Source organism: Trichomycterus rosablanca, chromosome 24 (genome assembly GCF_030014385.1).
Source record: "Trichomycterus rosablanca isolate fTriRos1 chromosome 24, fTriRos1.hap1, whole genome shotgun sequence".
NCBI lineage: Eukaryota > Metazoa > Chordata > Actinopteri > Siluriformes > Trichomycteridae > Trichomycterus > Trichomycterus rosablanca.
Window position 1 is genome coordinate 16,845,178 of NC_086011.1, and position 22,522 is coordinate 16,867,699.

Sequence of the window (22,522 nt, forward strand, 5' to 3'; positions counted from 1 at the left end):
TTTTTTAAATTTATTTATTTAAAAAAATAAAAACAAAAGCCATTTTAGCTATTTTCTTGTGTTCAGCAAGAAACATCTATATATTTTTTCCTAAAATATTTTAATGTGTTATTTTTAATAAATATTATTATTATTAAATTGTATTAAATTATTAAATTATTATTGTTAAATTATTATTAATTAATATTAAATCCTTTAAAGGTGTGATTAACAAAATAAACTTACACTTTTTCTTTTCAAAAATGTTTTATATATATATATATATATATATATATATATATATATTTAGGTTAATTTTTATATTTATATATGTTTTCATATGTTAGGTTATTATTATTATTATTATTATTATTATTTATTTATTTATTAAAAAATTACTGTACATTTTAAGTTAACAGATAGATCAAAAATATATTATTGTGGATGACAAAATAAGTCCAGAAATGTTTATTAAATTATTTTCACTATCCGTTATCCTGATCAGAGTCAAAGTGGGTCCTGTGCCACTCAGTAACACTGTGCGTAATTAAGGAATACAACCTTGACAGTCTAATCCACTCAATCACACTCACCTACAGGGAGAGCACTTTCTGCATGCTATTTGGAAGTCGGAGAAAACCGGAATATACAGAGGAAACCCAAACTGTTCCAGCATGAACAAAAGAACACCCTCTTACAGACAGTAACTGAAGGCAAGATCCAAACCCATGTTTCTGGGCACACACTTTACCAGCAGCACCACTGCACCCAGCAGTTACCAAACCTTAAATTAATTCTTTTTTAATATTGTTTTATCTAGAGGAATGTTGTATATGTGGTGAATAAATTAAAAGAATACTTTCAGATCATTTTAAATAATATTTTATTCTGTTTTATTTACAATTGCGCTGAGATTCCTCGAAATCCTTCACATTCCATCAGTGGCTGAAGGGATTTTGTACAGCAAGTACCGTGTTGTTGAGTCCGTGTGTAATAATGGCTGTTATGTGGATCAGTTGTGCAGTCTGGAAGTTTCGTCGCTGCTGGATAAACAGGCGCTGCTGTTTTCGTGAAGTTTCCGAACGTGTTTTTTCAGATCAAAGTTCCTGCAGAAACCTTTCCCACAGGTGGAACAGGTGAAGGGCTTCTTATCGTTGTGAGTGTGCATGTGGAAGGTCAGGTTGTAGATCTGATGGAAGGCTTTACTGCAGATCGTGCACTTGAACTGCTTCTCTCCGCTGTGCGTCAGTTTGTGGTTTTTGTAATTTCCTGTAGAGAAAATAATTTGTTTATTATTGAATATGTCAGGTTTTGAGGGTGGATTGATGAATTGATTCTTTCGTTCAAAAAGCCACCAGTCAATTATTTTACCGCAGTTAGTCAAGCGGACTTTTGTTAATCAGGCTGAAGTCAAGAAGTTGTCAAACTTAATTATGATCAAACTCAAAACAGCCTGAGACTGTCGGATTATGAGGAGGAGAAAGGGCTTATCTGCTGACCCAAGAAATTTTTTTTCTTTTTTTTTCTAAGTACAGTTAGCATCAAGTGACAGGTTTAATTGACACTCATACTTGACAGATTCCTATTTCGCTATGGTTTTCTCAAAACCAATTCACTCTTAAAATCTAATTATGACATAATAATAACCATAACCATTAATAAATTACCATTTAAAGAGCATGTCATGTTTGTATACATTTTTAGAAGTGTAAATATTATAAACGTTTCTCCACACGTATGAATATTTATAATGTAAAGCATTAAATTATAGGAATGTATTATTCCTATCCAAAAAATTCCTTGCAGGCTTAATGGCTTAGAAATTCAACTAATAATCATTAAGCATAATCATTAAGTTTTACTCTAAAATGGAATCACGTTAAATTGATACGATCCAGTAGAATGTGAATGTGATGTGCCATAGGTAAATTAAAAGTTTTCCAATTTAATCATTAAATTATTACAAATAATTTTTTGATTCTTTATCAGCAAAATGAATCGAAAATAAAGTTGCAGTAAATGTACACGGTAAAATAAACTGGAAATGAATTGTCGCTTAAATAAATAAGGTTTAAATTACATAACATTGCTTTATTTAAAAAAAATCTCTCATTGCATAGTAGAACCTTGCATAGTTATTTTTTTCCAGATGTGTAAATAATATGTAAACACATTTATTTGATCAACATTAAAAGCGTCTTTCAGTGAACTATCTCTGCTTCTAATTGTGTTCTAATTTCAGTAACCAAAAACCACCTTTTACTTCTTTATTTGTAGTGATGCATTTTATTGTTGGATTGGTATTATTAAAGCTTAACCTTAATCAAATTTAAACCCTCACCTTTTTGGTGGAAACCTTTCCCGCAGAACTCGCACACGAACGGTTTGTATCCTGCGTGAATCCGGACGTGAGTGTTTAACGTTGAACTTCTGTTGAAAGCTTTTCCGCACTGGTTACATTTATGAGGCTTTTCCTGCACACAGATAAGAATAAATGCATTTTATTAATTTATTTCATGCAGATACATGCGTGTGTGCTTTTTTTTATATACCAATTAATGTTGATGCAAGTGCAATGCGTGTCATATACTGACTGCGTTTACATAAAAGTGCAACACCAGCACTGTTATGGACGTAATGCATACTGTGTGATAAAGGAACAGACGGTTCTTACTTGTGTGTGGATGATTTTATGTCTGCACAGTGTGCTCGCCTGACGGAAACCTTTCCCACACACTTTACACACGAACGGTCTTGCGCCTGTGTGCACCGGCATGTGCCGCGTCAGGTTGTAGTGCGCATTAAACACCTACAGAACAACATAGCAAGGGTTAGTCACAAATACATGTACTGGCCAAGAATTATAACAGTATACTGATGAACTTTTTTGCATGGGAACAATTGCTAGATGTGCAGCAAGTGCGTCTTTAGAGTGATGATCTGATAAAAATGTTCGGTTCCTCAAGGAACTTTTCGGTGCAGCATCACCAACAATAAAAAAACTTCATTAGAATTTAGGCACAAAAATGCTGCATTTGTAAGGCAAGAAGTTTAGTAAGTGTAGTTTTCTATGTATAAATGTTTTCATTTATTTTCCCGTTTATTTTAATACATTTAATTGTTTCTTGGGTAGAAGCGCAAAATCGTTGTTTCTTAATGAACGTCTCAGTAATTTATTGCGTTTCTTTTTATTTTTATTTGTAATACTAAATACTTGTACTTAATAAATAAAAAAATATAATTTTTAATTCACATATTTACTAACATGGTAAAAAATTAATTCTGCAGTTTGCAGTCGCACCAGAAAGAATGGTTAGAAACCATTAAGCAAAACTTATGTCTAAATACTAAAACCCCTATAATAATAATAATAATAATAATAATGTATTAATACATTTATTACAGTTATTGACAATCTGCAGTTGGATATTTACTTTATATATTTTTTTTATTATAACCTTCTCATAAACTCAGTACTACAGAAGTATACATAATTGCTGACATTTTTATGCCACTACTGCTATGGATTTTAAAAAAATTTAAATTGTTCTATTCAGTGACACCATAAAATTATCATTTACTGTTTAAAAAATCATGTATATATTCAGGAAACTGAAACTGTTTATTAATGTGTTAACATTATACATTAAACAGAATGACAGCTTTATAGTACCTTTAAAACTACTGAAAGCAAAATCCCAGTTTAATTACACTTACTGTATTTTTATACTATATTACTATATTTTTTCAGCACAGAATAAATAATGTTAGCATAGAATAATCATGTTGAGTTCTCTGAATAATCTTTACATGGTTTTAACTGTTTTTTGTTGCCACAATAAAGTAAATAATTATTATTAATCATTAATTGTGGCACTTTTATTTTTTCTAATTGCTAGCTTTCAGCAAGTTGCTTAAGGAAACTTTCGGTGCTTTTTTGCAAACCAGCTAAACAAAAGTAATAAAGATGTGCAGTAAAGCGCCAAATTACTTTTGGTTTGACGTTGCCATAAAAACTAAAAAAATGATGCACCAACTTATTTTTCGAATAAAGGATGCCTGCAAAAATGAAAAGGAATACATTTGAGAGCAAAATCCAAACCCAATTGTAAAACACGCTTTATATAAATATAAATGAAATAAAAACCTCTTCAATTATTACTGCATAAATTATTTCTGTGATAATATTTCTGTGACAGAATCTCTTTGTTTCCTCAAAATATAATTTAAAACAGTGATTTTAGAAATAAATTAAATAGATTTGTGCATAAATGTGTAGACTTAAACCGTGCACATTACTTTAAATGAACAAAATTGTAATAGAAAACTGTTTAAACAGGTAGAGTAATGGTTAGGAACAGTTAAACAGTAATGGTTAGGAAATTATTTTAAGATTAGGTGGGATTCAGTTCATATTAGCAGTTGTACATGCATTATTAAGGGTTATTACCTTCCCACACACTTCGCAGGTGAAGTTCTTCGGTTTTCCATCTGTAGTACAGGTGTTGGTTTTGCTGAGTACTTTGGTACTACTTTTCTCTGTTCCTAGTCCGTGATTTTCCTTCATCAGGTGGTCCAGCTGTCCGGGCAGGCGCTCTTTATGTGGGTACTGCGGGGTTGGTACCTTCTCTGCCAGTTTTGCGCCATCCAGAAGCAACAGTTTCTGGTGCGCACTGATGGCCTGCGCTTGCGAGTTGGCGACCACTGAAGAAAATAAATGTCCACTGAGCAGCTCGGATTGATGATAAGCAGCATCCAGGTAGTTAAAGTAATACAAAGACGCGTTGGGTACTGTCACTGCTTGGTGGATGACCTGTGGTTTGATCACTCGAGTTCCTGGCAGCTTGAATCCCGGGTCTGTTTTGGGGCACGCACCGCAGCTGGGTTTGCATCCTGCGGCAGATGTGCAGAGCGCACCGCGCAAATTGGCTCTCCAAAACTCGGAGTAGTTCACAAGCGTCTTTGCGTGGAGATCATACGCCAAAGGTTGGATGGGGATCATGCAAGGAATGGGTGCGCATAAACCAGTCGGTCCTCTATCCGATCCTCTGCGCTCATCTTTGGAATTGGACATGATCCTGTCAATGGAGAAAGCCAAGGATTTGGGAGCGGATTCCGACGCGCTCCTGGCCTCGAAACGCGGACAGGACATGTCCAGATTTAAAGAACTCGCCATTGCGCGTTTGTTTCTTGCTGCAGAACTTGATGTGAACAGCTACCTCCGAAGTCCTCTGCTGTCTTGTGCTGTCCTGCTGGATGTCTCTGCTGTCCTGTGCTGTCCTGCTGGATGCCAGGGACACTACATCAGTTTTAATGAGCTTGCACAATGTCAGCGCATTTGCATTCAAATGGCCAACTCGGGAACAATAGCGTCCAGGGGTAGCAGATTAATGCTCATTAACTAGTACACACAAAATTAACAGGACATTACAGAGCTCGTTAAGGAAAGAATAAGACACAACTCGCACTCCCCCCTCTCTTTTCAGCAAAAACGCACGCTAGTGAGTCAACGTTGGGATCGAGTTTACCTTTTTCCACCCTCTCCAGTGTAGACAGCAATGATGTAGATTCGTACTGTCACATTTTCCATACAAGATCACCAGCACTGGTACTTCTGACATGACATCACGCTGTCCCCTCTGCTACCGCCCATTTATAGACGGCCATGGGGGTGGCTATGTTATTTATGCATGTCACACGACAGGTTATTATTTTTGGCGCATTGGCCAAATCCTAGCCTAACTGACAGGTTTCACACTCAGTGTATCATACAATAAGATTCAACTTTACATAAGGGGTGTATTTGTGCATGCAAAATATCTAAACAGTGCAGTAGGTTTAATGATCTAGGATATTGTACATGCCTGTACTGTGTATGCACAATCACTGAGGTAGACCATGTGGTGTAGTAGCTTAATTAGGTATTATTATAATCATATTAAGTAGAAATTATTAGACCCTCCTGCAATACAGTTAATGTCTAATATATACAGACATAATAATTAATTGAAGGTAATCGAGCAATCAGACGTTTTTTTGTAGCCTATTTGTATAAGTTTATATTGTTTATATTAACAATTAAGTAGCACAAATTATTATTATTATTATTATTATTAATAATAATAATAATTTTAGATTTTTTCAAAAATATTTTTTTTTATTCGTGTATTCATTCATTTATTTTTGGAGTCTGGGTAGAATGAATTATAGTGTATTTAGTGAGCTGTACGTGTCACTGATGTGCTTCTTGAAGAATAAATAAGTGAACAAATAAATAAATAAATAGATTCGTAAATAACTAAACCAAAAACACGAATTAACAAATAAATACACGGATTTCTGCATGACCAAGCCACTGTTATTACCATTATACAAGTTATTATTATTTTACTAAATTTCTGAAATTCCTAATTAAGTGCTGCTTTTATTTTATTAGCATGTTGAGATATTTGTTCTAAATACAGATTGTGCTATCGACCTCGTTCAGGCTTTTCATGTTAAAGGTGATTCATTTTGCTCTTTGTTCAGATGGTTTTAGTTTGATTTGCTCTTCTCGTTTTCATTATTTCTGTTCGTATGTTCATGCAGCTTGATCCTCTCTGTGTGTATAATAGACAAGTTCCAGTTTCCACCTGTTTAAAGGCTCGATTTTGGGAGCTGAGCCTCCGTCGGATCCCATTAAACGTTTTTCCTCCTTCACTATTGAACAGGAGGAATTCAGAAAGTGCTGAACGATTCAGAGATCAGACTGCAGGGAAAAAAAGAAGCAGCAGCTCTTTTACTTTTAGCCACTAAAGCACTGCTGGAACCTGGTTTTGTGTTTTTAGCTGTAATAAAGGGACGGATTAAAGAAGGAAAGAAAAGAGCTGGTCTGAGCTGAGCTACACCAACCCGATGAAAAGAACTTCTTTTAAAAAGAGAGGAAAAAAAGAAAAGTTTGCTGAAATCCAGAGTTCAGTTTGCTCGTTACAATCACCAGTCACCCACTCGTCTTTTCTTCAGGAGGACCTGCTTCACTTCGTTTGTTTGCTGACTATTTTTATCTGAGACTCTTAACAAATTATTACAGCCACAATCCGGCCACACTGAGAGCTTTTATTATCGATGCGTCTGTTTTTATTTGGCCTTTTTAACATGGAGAAGATTTATTTCTCAATAACATTAAAAAGGCAAAAGAAATGTAATACACCAACATTAGAAACGTAACATCACATATAAACCTAATTTTTCCGTCATCATTATTATTATTTATTTATTTATTAAAGAAACGTAGAATTAACGCATCTCAACAACACTGATGAATCTAAGTGAAAAAGCAAAGAGAAACAGTAATAAACACCTACCATTTCACAGTGAATTTTTAAGAAACAAATGCTAATATTCCATGTTTTAGTCAGGCGTGTGGCTGTCACTATTTTGTGTATTTATTTATTTATTTATTTATTTACTTATATGAGAAAAGTCAGTTGCGTCATTGACGTTCTTCAGTGACGTAAGTGATCTACTAACAATGTACATTTTAATACGCAAAACATTTATTTATTATTAATATTATTAATATAATAATTAATATTAATATTATTAATAATATTATAAAAATATAAAAATAGACTTTATGGCTTTAATTTAAACAATCTATCTAAAAACAACTTTGCACTTATTCAATGATGTGACTAAATGTAGCCTAATTAAAAAGTAAATTAAGGTATGTTATAGTATTATTATTTGTTATTTATTATTACTACTTATTATAGTTTCAGTTTAAGGTTCGTTTAATTTTACCACAATATGTTTTTGACTTTAAAAATACAAATGCTTTGTTTGTATCCAATCATAAACAAACGTATCTTAATAAACTGCGTTGGCTTAACACAATTTTTCTTATAACAAAGTCGTTGGATTCTACATTAAGAAATAATTACTGTTTTGCAGCACTGTAGTTCAAGTTTAATCTAGCAATGTAGCAAAGTGTTTTAGCAAAGCAAAACTCTGTCTGATAAACCCTGGACATATTTAATTAATCGATTTGATTGGTTAGGCCATGGAAGTCACCTTCTTTCTAGAAAACTTGAGTACTTTGGCTTAAGCAATTTTGATTTTATGATTTGTTCTCTGACCAAATAAATTCTTTATGTGCAGGAACATTGCTCCACATTGCTCTTTAATAATTTTTTATAATAATTTTAATACCATACCCACATCATGATGCTCCCACCTCCTTACTTATTAATTAAGTAATTATTGTCTTGTTCACATTCTTATTGTTGTTCAGGGTGTCCTACAACTCTTTTTGGGTGACAAATGGCTTCTTTCTTACCTTTCTTGGTCTGAGAGCATGATCATTAGTGTAAGAGCATGTTGCGAAATTTTGGTTTGTGCACCTGTTCAGGGACCCATTACTAGGATGGATGTTAAGGTGTTTGCTAGGGCTCTATAGCTGTTTCTGTTTAGGGGGGTGTTGGTTAATATTTTAGTCAGTGAAGACTTCTTTATCTTTTTATTTATCTTTGCCATTACTGCTTCTCAGTGTTGCGCTTTTATAATAAAATAGCTGATATTTTCTCATAATTATTTTATTATTATTATTATTATTATTTGGATCATCTCAGAGATTCGTGCCAATCCACCCACCTACTTGTGAAACTGCTGTATGTAGTGTATATTCGTGTTCGCACATGACACTTGTGTTTTCCATGTTTAAACCAGTAAAAGAGAGTCAGATACAGACCTAATGGACTGGTGTTTCTGAGCAGCTGTAATGTAGTAGCAGGTCTCCACTCTGCACTCACATGCTAATGATGCTTCTCTAATGTGAGTTTATTCAGACACAATTACCGGCTTGTCCACACAATCAACATTGATCCTATTGCTGTAAACTGTTCTAGCACTCAGCATTAACACCACTCGAGGGCTAACAGACACACACACACACACACACACACACACACACACACACACATACACACACACACACTGCCACATTAACAACACAACTGGCTACTATCATGAGAACAAACCGTTTACTTAAGCAGAGGGAATTATTCTAAAAAATGTGTACAAATACATGCTTTTAATTTCTTTAAATTATTATTATAATAATTATTGTTATTATTGCAATGTAACATGCAATGATAAACTGGTGCAATTGCATTTGATTATATATTGAATTTTATTATATATTATTATGCAAATGTTTGGACAAGTGAACATAAAGTTTGTTGCCATAACTTTTACATGTTCCATATTTTATGGTTTTCTCCCAGTATGTCTCATTTGTCTTTTTGTAGAGATTGTATACCCTTATGTTGTAAATTAACAAAATATTGATGTGTCAAAAAGTGAGAGTTCTTTGGGTTTTTAGTAAATATAACACATATTTTAAGCATGTCTGTGGGAATTTCTGCCCACTCAGCCAAAAGAGTGTTGATATGGCTGGGCACTGATGTTGGTCAAGAAAGCCTCACTTCATTCAGATGTTTCAGTTCATTCCAAAGCTGTTCAATGGGGCTGAGATCAAAGCTCTGTGCGGATCACTGGAGTTTCTTTCCTAAAGGCCTTCCCTAAACTGCTGCAAAGTTGCATATAATTTTCTTTATATAATTAATTTATTACACCTGTTAGCAATTGTTGTGGCTGAAACACATACATTTAAAATGAGAAGGGGTGTCCCAATACTTTTGTCCGTGTAGTGTATCTAATATGAAAAATTAGACATCACAAAAAGGAAAAGTCAGAGTGAACACCATCGCAGACAGACGAGTTTGTAATTACCAATTTCAGCAGGTTTTGTCATAATAGACAGCGAGAGGGGAGGGGCGTGCATGTGGTTGAGAACATGCCAAATCATGCTTGGCTGGGCAGGGAGCTGTTACAATGTGAACACACCCACCCACACATTCACTGATTGTTAGATAATGAATGACTGAACCACAGCTACGGTTCTCACGCTTCCAGTGCTAGTCTTTCTCTTAATTGCAACCACTGATGTTGCCCAAAAAATTTGACACCCAGGGGAGGTGGCAGTGTGGCAGCTGACCTTTGCCTCTAGGAATACGTCAATGCTATAAGGACAACAATTTAATAGTTTCAACATATTTTCTAGCCACTGCATCTGCAGTATAGGCCTACACAACACAAATTTAAGATGCTTCAATGGTGCGCTATCCCACTACCAATGGGATCAAGGGTTGGAACACTCAGCAATATTATCGACCGGTCAGACGTCTACATAAACACATGATTAGCTATGTCTGGGGTAAAGGGGGGTGGGCAGATGCCTTGCAATAGATTGGCATCCTGTTCAGGGTGTGTTACTGCATTGTGCCCAGCAATTCCAGGGAAACCGGATGCACTACTACCTGACTAGGATGAAATGATGGTAAAACGTGAAAATGAATGAATGAATGAACTACTGATAATGATGTACAACATAATAATAGCGCGACAAGTGTGATGAGACATTAAGATGAGGGTTTTTGTATTTTTGGGAGAACATATAAGTTACGTACCCTAAATGAAAAGGATGATACGAAGAGTTTTGTAGTCTCTGGCATTTCTATTACTGAAGATAACGGTGCATGTACTTTTACATGAGGGTTTTGAGACACTAAAGCCACAGTTCTATGATCAGATGCTATCATAAGATACCTTTAGGCTCAAATAAATAATGTTGCTGATCATATTTAGAGTTTAGGTTACACTAAAGTACTTTTTCATGCAAGAAAACACAAACTAAAGGTACAAGAGTGGAGTGGGAGTGGAAGTGTATTGCATGCTTTTTAACAACTTGTATGGCTGTGATGTGGAAAAAAGTTGTAGATGTTTTTGCAGACTATGCACTGCAAAAAAAAAAAAAATAGAACAAACTCGTGCCCTTTGGAACCAGGTGCTAAAATGCATCTGTGTGTGAGTCCTTTTGTCAGCCAGGACTTTTGTCCTGAAGCTCGTCTGAATTTCTCGGGCCTGTCAGGGTCTGTGATTCCATTCGGCTTCACTTCCAACACACACCGCCTGTCTGTTTAATTCACTTCAACACACACACACACACTTGTAGTTCCACCTATACAAGTTCAGTCACTTAATTCTTAGCTCGTGTTTTTTTCCGCCTGAGATTGAAGTGCAGTGTGTCGCGACCCTTGCCGTGGATCCTGTCAGCCGCCTGCTCTCTTTGCCAGCTCTTTTCTGCTTTTAAACTGTCTTTTAGCCCAGCTCTCTTCCTTCCTCTCCTTCATCTCTGTCCTCCAGCCTTTCAATTAGCCAGCATTCCTGCTCCTTTTTTTTATCATCACCACCCTCTATTTTTCTGACCCTCGCCCGAGTGCGGGAGGTTCTCCATAATGTTAGTTCTGAATGGCGCAGGCTTTTCCAAAAGCAAAGGGGGACTCCGACGTACCTTTGATGCTCTGAGCAAAAAGACCTCAATGAGGTTTTCTTTTCTCTAAGGACAATACTGAAGAGAGATGACAGGAGGGAGAGGTAAGGGTGACCGGCACGGCCCCTCAGCTGTCCACCAAATTAGATCTGAACCACAAAATGGACAAGGAAGCGTCCCCTCCGGTCCGGGAGATACTCGGTTCGCTTGTGGAGCCGCGCAGGACGGTGAATCACGTTCGGGGCTGTGTGAGCAAGCATGTGTGTTAGCATATTCGCCAAAGGTTAGAAAACCAGGTCCGGATTTAAAATCAGGAGCAGAAGAAGTCGGACCTGCTTTGGGGTTTGATTATGCATTTTAAGAGTTGTCAGGTTAGCTGACAATCTTGGAAATTTCTGCACATTCATACATATTGTCTCTGGACATAGGGTTGCAGTTTGGGTTTTCCGACCTTGGCAAAAAACCACTCATCCATGTACTTTCTAGTGGGTGCAGTCAAATTAAATAACATGAAAAAATTGCTGCATGTGTGCACAATGTGGCCAAAAGTATGTAGACACCCCTAGAATTAAAGAGTGTAAAATTTTCAGCTGCTATGAGGTGAAAAAATATATATAAAATAAATGATCTTCTTTGTAGGCAAACCTTAGTGGCAACACATTGGGGAAGACCCTTTCCTGTTCCAGAATCACTGTGCTTTGTGGACAAAGTGAAGTCCTTTACCCTTGATGGTAAACTGGAGTGTAAATCGTTTTCTTATCCAACATCAGAGCCTGACCTAACATGTCCTTATTTGACTCAATGGGGACAAATTCCCACTGGCATATTCCAGAATCTTGTGAAAGGCCTCCCAGAAGATTTAAGGCAGTTACAGCATAGCCACAAATGGGAAGTTTTCCATAAAATGCCCATGATTTTAGAGTATGGTGTCCAACAAGCATGTGTTCAAGTGTCCACTTACTGATGACCATATGGTGTAGGTTCATCCAAGCAGACCTCTACAAAACCACCAATAAATGTATGAAATAATTAAAATCCTTGAGGTTGTGTGACTGCTGTGATAACCGTACGTTCACTTTTGACTTCTGTAGGTATGTCACCTGTATCTTTATTGCATAGATAATATTCTGACCTTGACCCAAAATGTTTAGAGGCCCTCCATGACGGTGCTAAACTGATAGATTTCGGCCTTTCTGTTCATCTGCCGGAGCACATTTGATTAAAGAGGGAAACAGCTCATCTGATTATCATCTTCATCTCACAGTCAGTCTGTCTGTCTCTATCCCTCCCAGGCACGGCTGGCAAAGCTGGAACACGACATGCGATTGCTTTCAACAGTAAGCCGTTCATCTCAGTGAAAACTAATTATTTCAGGATGTCGTACCGTCTCCCCTTAATGCACAGATGAGATGCTTCTAGGTGAGGATTACAAAAAACATAGCCACCTAAGAGGCTTTGAGCGTGCTTTATTAAAAGAATAAGACTTTTACCTGTTTGTACATACACTGCTATGCCGGCCACGCTTCCTCTCACACAACATGTCGAGCAAACTTTCATCACCACTTCACATCGACATCTATCGGGTCGCTGTGGGTTCCGATCCGCCTCGAAATAAAGTGTTCAATACAGACGCGACATGGGCACACAGATTTAATCTTACTCTACTTCTTTCTTGTATTTGTTTTTCCCGATTTCTACATTTCATTTGCCTAGCACATCCGCTCGGAGCCCACACGCTGAGTCTGATGGTCAGCACTTGGCCCACGGGCCCCCCGAGCGCACGTCGAGATTGCGAACCTGGAGCCGAATCTCGCTGTGCCGGTCAATTGGAGAATCTTTTATTTGCAGACTGTTATCATTCCTATTTCCTAACCTGATTGGAGCTTAAAAGCCTCAGCAGCATGGATCGTGCCTGACTAAATCTCCTCGGCTATTAATCTGTCACCGGGCGCAAAATTGCTGCACCGCGAAAGGATTTATGAGCAAATTAAAGGTATGATATCTGAGCCTGGTCTTGCGGTGGGGAGATTGTGTTGATTTTTTTTTCGTTTTCCTCTTTTGATTGTACGGAAATCAGAAGCCGAGCAGTGTTGCGCTAGAGCTTATGCTACTATAACTATGTCACAGCGGCAGGCCGGTGGTAACATATTCCAACAATGGGCCTCTCTCATTAGTCTTTCTCTGCCCTGTGCCCCGGTGCTCAAGAACAGCCGAAATTGGCGCTGTGAGCCGAGGCGACTAAACAGATGAAACGTCTTCCCTCTCTTTTCGTCAGGTGCAGCCCTGTTTACTCCTCGCAGGGTGTCAGATGGAGCACTTTTACTTTGTTATGCTGCACAATGCGAATCAGTCGGGGTCCCATAGCTGTGGGGTAACTCGAGGAAGTTGTGTATGTAGTGCTGGAAGGAATTAATAAAGCAAATTGTTGGAACACAGCACTGCATCAGGTGAAGCTTGTCAGAAGTGTTGAGACACTTGAACCTATGAAAGGCGAAATTGGCCAGAACATCTCAAACCATTGTAATATCCAATAAATACAAATAAACTGTAGGAACTTCGCTCTCAGCGACAATAAAGCTCAGCCATACATTAAGACATTAAAACATCTAAACCTAACCAATCAGTATACTGGGTATTATGCCTACACTATAATATCAGAAGTATATGGACACCCCTCATAATTATTAAGATTTAAACGTCCACAAAATTTTTTTGTCATATTCTTGTATGTTCGGTGATTAGTAATGATGGATCTCTTTGATCATATGATTATTATACAACTTTTAATAAATCTGTTGTTCTTGTAATAAATAAGTTTTTTTTTTTTTGGTTTGTTTTCTGTTTTGGAAGGATTTGTTGTTGATCTCCGTATGAAATAATGAAGACATCCCGTCCTCCTCCTCCCATGTAGGGCACTGCTAACTCTAATCCCACCTCTTCTTTAGTTTATCTTCAGGGCGGCACTGATTGGTTTTTGAACCTCAATAAAAATAATTTTAATCTGTGGTAGATGATCTGCCGAAGTGGACGGCATATCATCTTTAGCAATTATTTTAATCTGCTCTTGTTCTGAAATCTAGCTGCCGGGGCTAAGCTTCACCCTAATCCCACAATGCTAACCTGAGACTTCCTTGATACGCTGGTTCGACAGGGGATAAGGACGCTGAGGGAGCCGATGAGGCAGGATTTTCTTATAAAGCCTCTGCAGGTGACAAATTGAGTAAAGGGTAAAGTGGTATGAAATGGTACAAACCCTAAACCTGTTCCTAAACCTTAACCTTTTATACTTGTTGAGTCCATGCAGGTGTTAAAATGCACTTATTTCTTTAAAAAATAGTGTTTTTGTGAACTGGGAAATATAAATGTGTATGCTGGGAAATATCACTGGAACTATCAAAGAAGCCATATTTACAAGTATTAATCAGAGCTTTAATCAGACCAAACCTACATTTTTCTATCTTTAACTGTCTAGATACGGTGAGCCTGTGCCCACTGTAGCCAGAGATTTCCCCTCGTTGCTAACAGTAGAGGATCCTGATGTGTCTCAAGTATTACCACAAGGTTGACCAAAGGTTCTTTGAGTTACCGGAACCTTTTTTACAACTGAAGTCAACTTGAAGCAATCTGTACATACATAGACGATTTCTTTGGTTATTTTGGCCTGGGCTAAGGGTGAAGTCAGGAATAGTAAATGTGTGATCACTTGCATTTTGTTTAATCATGTAAAAGAAGTATGACAACAAAACAGAAGATAAATATATCAGTCATTTTATTGTCACAAAAATCAAGAACGATTTGGAAGTTTGGATGACAAAGACATGCAAATACTTGCACAAAGATCAGTGTCGGCTTCAAATATGACAAAAAAAAACAGACAAACAAACTGGATCTGCGAAAATCTGGTGATTTTGGTTCACATAGATAATGCACCTACTGAATAGATAAAATAACGCTTATTTATATCACAAAGTAAAACATGAAAAAGTAGGTCACACTTGGTCAAAGTATTTTGTAATAAAGCTACGGCAAAATATTGCATTAACTCAGGACCGACTCGTATCAGAAAACATGGCTGTTCTCATTTGGTGATGATAACATGATTATTGATTGAATATCATTCGCGGAAACAAAATATAAATACGACTTTGCAACGATCGAAAAATACAACATAGCAAATTCATCCTGCATACATGCAAAAAGAATCAAAGAAATAAAGTTCTAGTTATTATTTTATCCACAGTTATGTACCATTCATATATTTACAATACACACAAGAAGCTTCGTACACATTCGCATCGAACAGGGACACAGAGGGCATGATTCCTAACCATCTTACGCAGAATGTTGTCTAAAAGCAGTACGCAATATTGCTTTGAAACATTTAGGAACAAATTTTGGACATTATTACTTGTTTTATTTTTACTTTGTTACCATAATTTGACGAACATTGAATAGTAGTTGTAATTTTTAGCATCCCATTTCAGAAATAAACTCGGGCCCTTTATAAGTCTTTATAAGACTCCATTGTAAAAAAAAAAAACATAAGGAAGCTTGACGGACGGTGTACATGCATGGCTTCAGCAGACTACACAAACATAGCCGCATCACGTGGTGTCTTATTGTTCATTGCTAATTTTCTTCATCGCTGTCTTTCATGGAGATGCCCTGCATTCCTCCGTCCCTCACGGACGCCGTGGCCTCCTCTAGCATCAGCCGGTTTTTCACTGTCTCGTACATCTTGCTGTTCAGAGTCGAGTCCAGGACACCCTGCAGCCGGAAGTCACGATACTTCTTCTGCAGAAAAAAAGATTTCTATTAGGAATGGATGCTATTTATTTATCCATCTTTATATCCATCCAGACGATCAGCAAGCTTGCCACCCGGCCATAAACTATCCTTCTTTTTTCACTGACTCTCTTGAAATCTTAAACCACTGATTGATAAGACATTCATTGATCCATCCAACAAGCCAACTTGCCATACAGTTTTAATGATACAATAAGGAGAATTCGTATTTCCTTATGTACTTGCCATACAATCCTCCTTTAAAACCACTTATCCATCCATTCATCCAGCCATCTATACATCCGTCCATCCATCCAGCCATCCATCATCCATTCATTTATTATCCTTTTATCCATCCATCCATTTATCCAGCCATCATCCATCCATTATGCTTTTATCCATCCATCCATTTATCATCCTTTTATCCATCCATCCATCTATCCAGCCATCATCCTTTTATCCATCCATCCATCCAGCCATCATCCATCCATCCATTTTCCTTTTATCCATCCATCCATTTATCATCCTTTCATCCATTCATCCATCCATCATCCATCCATCTGTCCATCATTTATCCATCCATCCATCCATTCATCCAGCCATCTATACATCCATTTATCTGTCCATCATTTATCCATCTATCCATCCTTCTTATACAACAATCATTTATTAATTCATCCATTTAGATCATTACTTCTGTCCGTGCATCACCTTTACAATCCAAATAAGGATTTTCAGCTGGTAGAGGTGAAGCTGCAGGTCCATCCGGTCTGTTAACCAGGTCCCCAGGAGATTCATCGTACTCGTGTACCATTGCTGCAACACAAATGCAGTATTCTCCAGCAAAACAAACACAAGCACATACGTACATCTCAACATCTCAAAACACAAAACAAGTAATATTTCATCATGAAAAGTAACATGACCGGCTCATTTCTCAACATAAATACTAGCATCATTTCAAACAGCTTGGACAGTGAATAACTCTGTCTAGATTAGAAAAGTGAATCAAGCAGCATCCCTGGACTGGAGCTCCAGGCGGAGAGTTAGTCTTCCTTTAAGCGTACTAATAAGTGACACATTGACTGGAAGAGATGTTTGGTGTGCCATCAGCACTCATCATGCTCCAGTTCTTCTGTCATGCTGGAGGAGAGGCAGCCATGATGTCTTTGCTCTACTAACGTACACAAAGTGTCTTTACCCATATGTGTCTTTTATCCCCTCTCATTGGATCATTAAAACCTGCAGAACTCAAGGTTAATCTCAAACAGCCAGTGCTTGGAGGGTTTGGGATGCAGATGTTGGACCATGGGCTGGAGTCTAATTGATCAGCTGCAGTTAAAATGCAGTAATGATGAGAATGAACTGGATGTCATTTAGCTTTACTCAATAGGCATAGAGAAATATATTGGTCCAGGGATCATTAAACTTACCTCTTAAATGATACACCACCAATTTTTCAAAAATTGTCTTAAGGTCCTTTCCATTAATGGATGGGTAGAGAGGTTATGACAAATTCTAGGCGACAGTCCACAGTCAGTATTTCTGTATCTGATATGTATAGCATAAATGTTAAGGTAGGTGCCACCTGCTGTGATTACGAGTCCTACCAAGGTCCTGATTCTGCATGAGATCAGATTGGAAAATGTTAAAGTGAGGCTGATGGAACACTGGTGGAGCATTTGTGAGTCAGGGGGCTCTGTGGTGTGTTGGTTGTAGTGTGTGTATGTGGGAGTCAGGGCTCGGTGCTGATCTGGGAGTGCTGTGTGCCTGTGAACGCTCAGGCAGCCGGTCCGTGATAGACCCCCGCCGAGAGGCCAGGCCTGGACAACTTCACAACTCACACATGCTCTCTCTTTCTCTCTTCATCTCCCTCGAGCTTCCCCGGTTCATCTGATTGCTCTCCATCTTTCTCATACTGTTTACCTTTGAGAATTGTAAGTTCTATTACCTTCTCCCTGCGACCGCATCAAATCATACCAGCATAACTACAAGCAACTATAGAGGGCAAATCATAACTTTGTTTGCTAACCTACCAGACAAGGGAGTGCTAGGGTACACCTTCCCTGTCCACAGTTAAATTAAAAATTGCAGCTTTAATGTAGAATACAATCTAATGTTTAGCTTACTGACCTATAAAGTCATGTCTTAAGAGTAATGTCAACTAGCTGGATGATAGTCCCTACATAATAGTGAAGTTTGTTACTCTTCATCCGTAATGTGGCTGGTATAAACCCGCTATTGCTATCAATTATTGCTGTTTGTTAATGCTACAAAAGCAGCCTCAGGAGTTTAAGGCGGTAACGTGATAACGTTATATGATGTAAACATATGGCACAATGTTAATGCCAAAATCTGGAAGGACCTTTCCACTTATAAGGAACGTTATCAGTCCCACTGATCCCCAAGTCTTGGTTTGTTATTGTTCTGTAGTTGTTTTCTAAACTTGAACTAACATCCAAACCTATGGCTGGACTGGTCAAGGAGTCCTTAAGAATGATTGATTTAAGCTGTTGGCCTGGCGTATTTACCTAGAAAAGACTTACACTGAAGCTGCTATGTTTGTGTTCCTTTAAAAAGCATTAGGCTAAAGCTAAACTCCAGGACATTGGCACACATCTCAAGCAAAAATGCTTTTTTGTTCACATCTCACTGTACTGCAACACTACTAGACAAATACTAGGGGTGGCCGTGCACTTTATTAGGTACACCTATCTGGTACGTACATTTTGATAATTTTTGTGGCCTGAACAGAGCCATGACCTCAGCTGTACTGGACAGCTTTGGAATACCAACATCACCAACAGCAAATTCTCACAAATTGCCCAGAAAAGAAGAGGCTGTTATAGCCACAATGGGTTTACAATACTATAGGATGTCTAACAAGCTCACGGTCAAGTGTCCATATACTTCTGAGAAGTTGTATCTTATCTTTAATTTGTAGGAATTAGGAAGTAAAATGATTGGACATCGAGAACGAGGCCGGTCTGGCTTGTGAAATGAACAGTGCTGGTTGTGGCACTTGGTTCTGCTATGATGAGAGGAACAGAAGTCTCTCTCGGAGGGCATTATGTACCGCGCCACTTTTTGGATCCGAAGCAGCGGGAAGCTGGCAGCGTCTGCCAGTCGAAACAAGACTGTCGTGCCTCTGAATACCTAATAAAACGGATCTGAAGAAAAAAAACTGTGATCATCTAATGAGACCCGTCTAATATTAAGATTTGTGTGTGTGTATGTGTGTGTGTGTGTGTGTTGGGCTTTACCGAAACGTACACACACATGAACATCTGCAGGCCCCCCACACCTCTAAGAGGGGGTGCTGAATGGCTGTGCGACCTCATGCCCTCTGCAACACCACATATACACACACCAGAAAAACACCCAGTTCTCGAACAAGCCGGCGTTCACACTTGACATGTTACAGGAAGCCATGGCGCCTAGTGGGGGGCAACAAACAGAATTCAGTGTAAGCCTGCACGCCCCGCCACATGCACACACATGCTATATACGCTACTTTTACCAGTCCTTGGCACACCTGAAACGGCTTGTATCTTAATAAGTGGTGGGAGTTGCTGAGGCTCTTTGTGCTCCCCCAAAAAAGACCCTCTGACAAAAGCAGGAATGCTATATAGTGGGGGTGGAGACTCACTGGGGGGTACAGAGGGATTACAAGCAACCTGTGACTCTGCCTCTTTCTGCCCTTACTGGTGGTAAATGCATGCATTTGAATGAGTCTCTGTGTGTATGTGTGGGTAAGTGGGAATGAGCTTGAGTGGGTCTGATTGAGCCCAAAGTCTATGGCCAGTGCCGCTCGAGAAGCTCTCCCGCTGGGACCCAGCTGTGTCTGCAATTAGCAGGAGGGATGGAATGATGATTGCCGCTAGCATTGATGCTAATGCAAAATGACAAGCTGCTGAAGAGGTGGATGAAGACTGACTTTTGCTCTTGCTTTTAGAGCACCAAATCTACTTTCCTCTTCCTCGATACTCTATTTCCTTACCTCACTACCTTAAATTTCCATTATTCTCTCTCTCTCTCTCTTTATTTCCTGCCTTGTCTTCAATATGGTTATATTCAATAAGTGCAAATGCCGGCTGCTTGTTTTTACCAACAAGTGGTGAGTTTACACACATATGGGCAGTCACGCCATACTATCACAACCAGTCCTGGGACCGTAGCAGCAACGAGATGCTCCTTCTGACTTTTCTTTCCATAGACACAGCCAGTTGTATCTATTTGATGCTCATCCAGGTTGGTACCACTACTCAGAATCAAATTTGGTAGCTAGAACACTCTCCAAAATCCATGAAAAGTGTCCCAACTGAGGTGATTACTGCGGCATGGTGTTTAAAACATAGTGCGTGATGAATGCTGCACTAAAAGGTTTAAACAGTCTAAAGGCCATGATGGACCACATTATTGCTGATGCATCATGAGCAGCAGAGAAATACTTAAATATAGAGTGTTCCTCCATGTGTGTTACAGCTCTACGAATGCTCTATGCTTTTCTTTCTGGTAAACATGGACAGAAACTGGACGTGTAAATTGTAAATTTATTGTAAATAAGAAAATGGCAAAACAAATTAAATAAATTACCTTTAAGGGCTTCCATAACTCTCCACTATAAGAGCGTCCTTTTTTTGGCCCTGCTTAAAAAGAGCTGTCCGTGAGCTCAGACTCAGGGCTGAATCAGGCTCCCCCGGAGCGGTGGACTCTTTAAAACTGACTATAAGACATTATGCTCACAGGACAAAGGGACGGGCTAATCCTACCTGCCCGCTGCTCGCAGCCGCTGTTGGCTTATTATTGTGTGCTTTCTGGTCCCCGAGAGGAGGTCCATTGATGACGGAACTCAATTACCATGGTAACTCACACCGGCGGACCCGCGTCTGTCGTCTTTTCTTTCTCCGCACCGTGGGGCGCACTGACCCGGAGGAAAACTTTTCACAGGGAACACACGACCCCAAACATGTTCCTCTAATGTGCCATTGTGTCAGCACTCAAATTCAGCTCTGTTCGCTTTTTTCTTCCCTTCCTACATCTCCCTCTCTCGCTCTCTGAAAAGCTCCCTCGGAGTTTTAGGCTCAGCAAGCATGTGAGCTTCAAACCGCTTTTGATTGTGTACAAAGTGAAGGCGCTTTAGGTTCGCATGCCTCGGTGAAGCCTTAAGTGCAACAAGCCTTCTGTTCCTGTTTCTGCTCCAGCTACTTCTACATTGCTAAACATGTGCTTGTATAGCTCAAAAAACCTCATTTTTGAACAATTAACTACTGTAGTTTTATCTGGGTAATTCTGAATAATTTAGAGTGGTTTTTGGTTTAAATTCAATATTACGCTAATAAACACTTTTGGGAAGAACTGAAATGTTGTCTAACATCAGTGCCTGACCATACAAACGCTCTGGACAGGTACAAATCCCCACTGACACACTCAAATAGAATGGAGAGTTTTATACGATAAATTTTATACGTATTTGGCTACTGTGTGGCGGCACTGTGGCTCAGTGGGTAGCACTGTCGTTTCACAACAAGAAGGTCCTGGGTTTGATTCCCAGGTGGAGCGTGCTGGTCCTTTCTGTGTGGAGTTTGCATGTTCTCCCTGTGTCTGCGTGGGTTTCCTCCGGGAGCTCCGGTTTCCTCCCACAGTCCAAAGACGTGCAAGTGAGGTGAACTGAACTGTGTTTGACATTAAACTTGAACTGATGAATCTTGTGTAATGAGTAGCTACCTGTCCTGTCATGAATGTAACCAAAGTGTGTAAAACATGAATTAAAATCCTAATAAGTTAATAAATAACGTGCTGTGTTTTGTGTATATTTGTAGGATTCATTGAGTATATTTACACTGATATTTACAGAGTATGATCCTAAAATACTACCGGTGCTCACCTGTGACAGATTCATGTCAGATTATTAACAGTAGCTGGAAAACATAAGGTGCGTTTTGACACATTTCACTACTGCTAAATAAATCGCTGAGAAGAAGCTGATTAAAACTGGGAGTCATGTACTGAAGTGCCACTCGGGTTCACCTGTGATGTGTGAAATGGTTTTATTATTAGTTAGTTAGCCTGTTTATGTGCACTAAACAGAACCCAGCTTTCCAAATCCACAGCCTACATATTAGATGGTGGATGTCCTTCTGCTACTGCCTGGTACCCTACAGTACATCTAATATTTAATACTGGACTGTATTCTGCTGTAGGGTATTACCATAAATGAACTAGCTGGTGTACTAACTGGATGTCGGATTGGACAGTAGTATGTGGTTTGGGACACAGTCTAACTTGTGAATGCCATCTAGTTATTCGGCTTCTATTAAATAAATCACCGGATATACGACAATACAAATAAAGCCACTTGTGACAAGTGTGACCCAACAGTCTACT

General features: G+C 38.6%; 2 protein-coding genes across 3 annotated transcripts in view; both read right to left on the bottom strand.

Moving 5' to 3' along the window:
- Positions 1–845: 845 nt before the first annotated feature.
- fezf2 (FEZ family zinc finger 2) lies at positions 846–5,155 on the bottom strand. Its single transcript, XM_062986841.1, has 4 exons — positions 4,430–5,155; positions 2,654–2,788; positions 2,321–2,453; positions 846–1,248 (listed from the first exon to the last, which is right to left on the bottom strand). Exons 1-4 carry the CDS (start codon positions 5,153–5,155, stop codon positions 992–994), a joined length of 1,251 nt encoding a protein of 416 aa, XP_062842911.1. The 3' UTR covers positions 846–991.
- Positions 5,156–15,187: 10,032 nt separating this feature from the next.
- cadpsa (Ca2+-dependent activator protein for secretion a) overlaps positions 15,188–22,522 on the bottom strand; it is a 92,151-nt gene continuing 84,816 nt past the window's right edge. For both annotated transcript variants that reach the window (XM_062987137.1, XM_062987136.1), the window contains 2 exons: positions 16,847–16,951; positions 15,188–16,144 (listed from right to left, as the gene is read on the bottom strand). In XM_062987137.1, the coding sequence (XP_062843207.1) occupies positions 15,980–16,144; positions 16,847–16,951 (270 nt within the window). In that variant the 3' untranslated portion in view covers positions 15,188–15,979. The remainder of the gene's footprint in view (positions 16,145–16,846; positions 16,952–22,522) is intronic.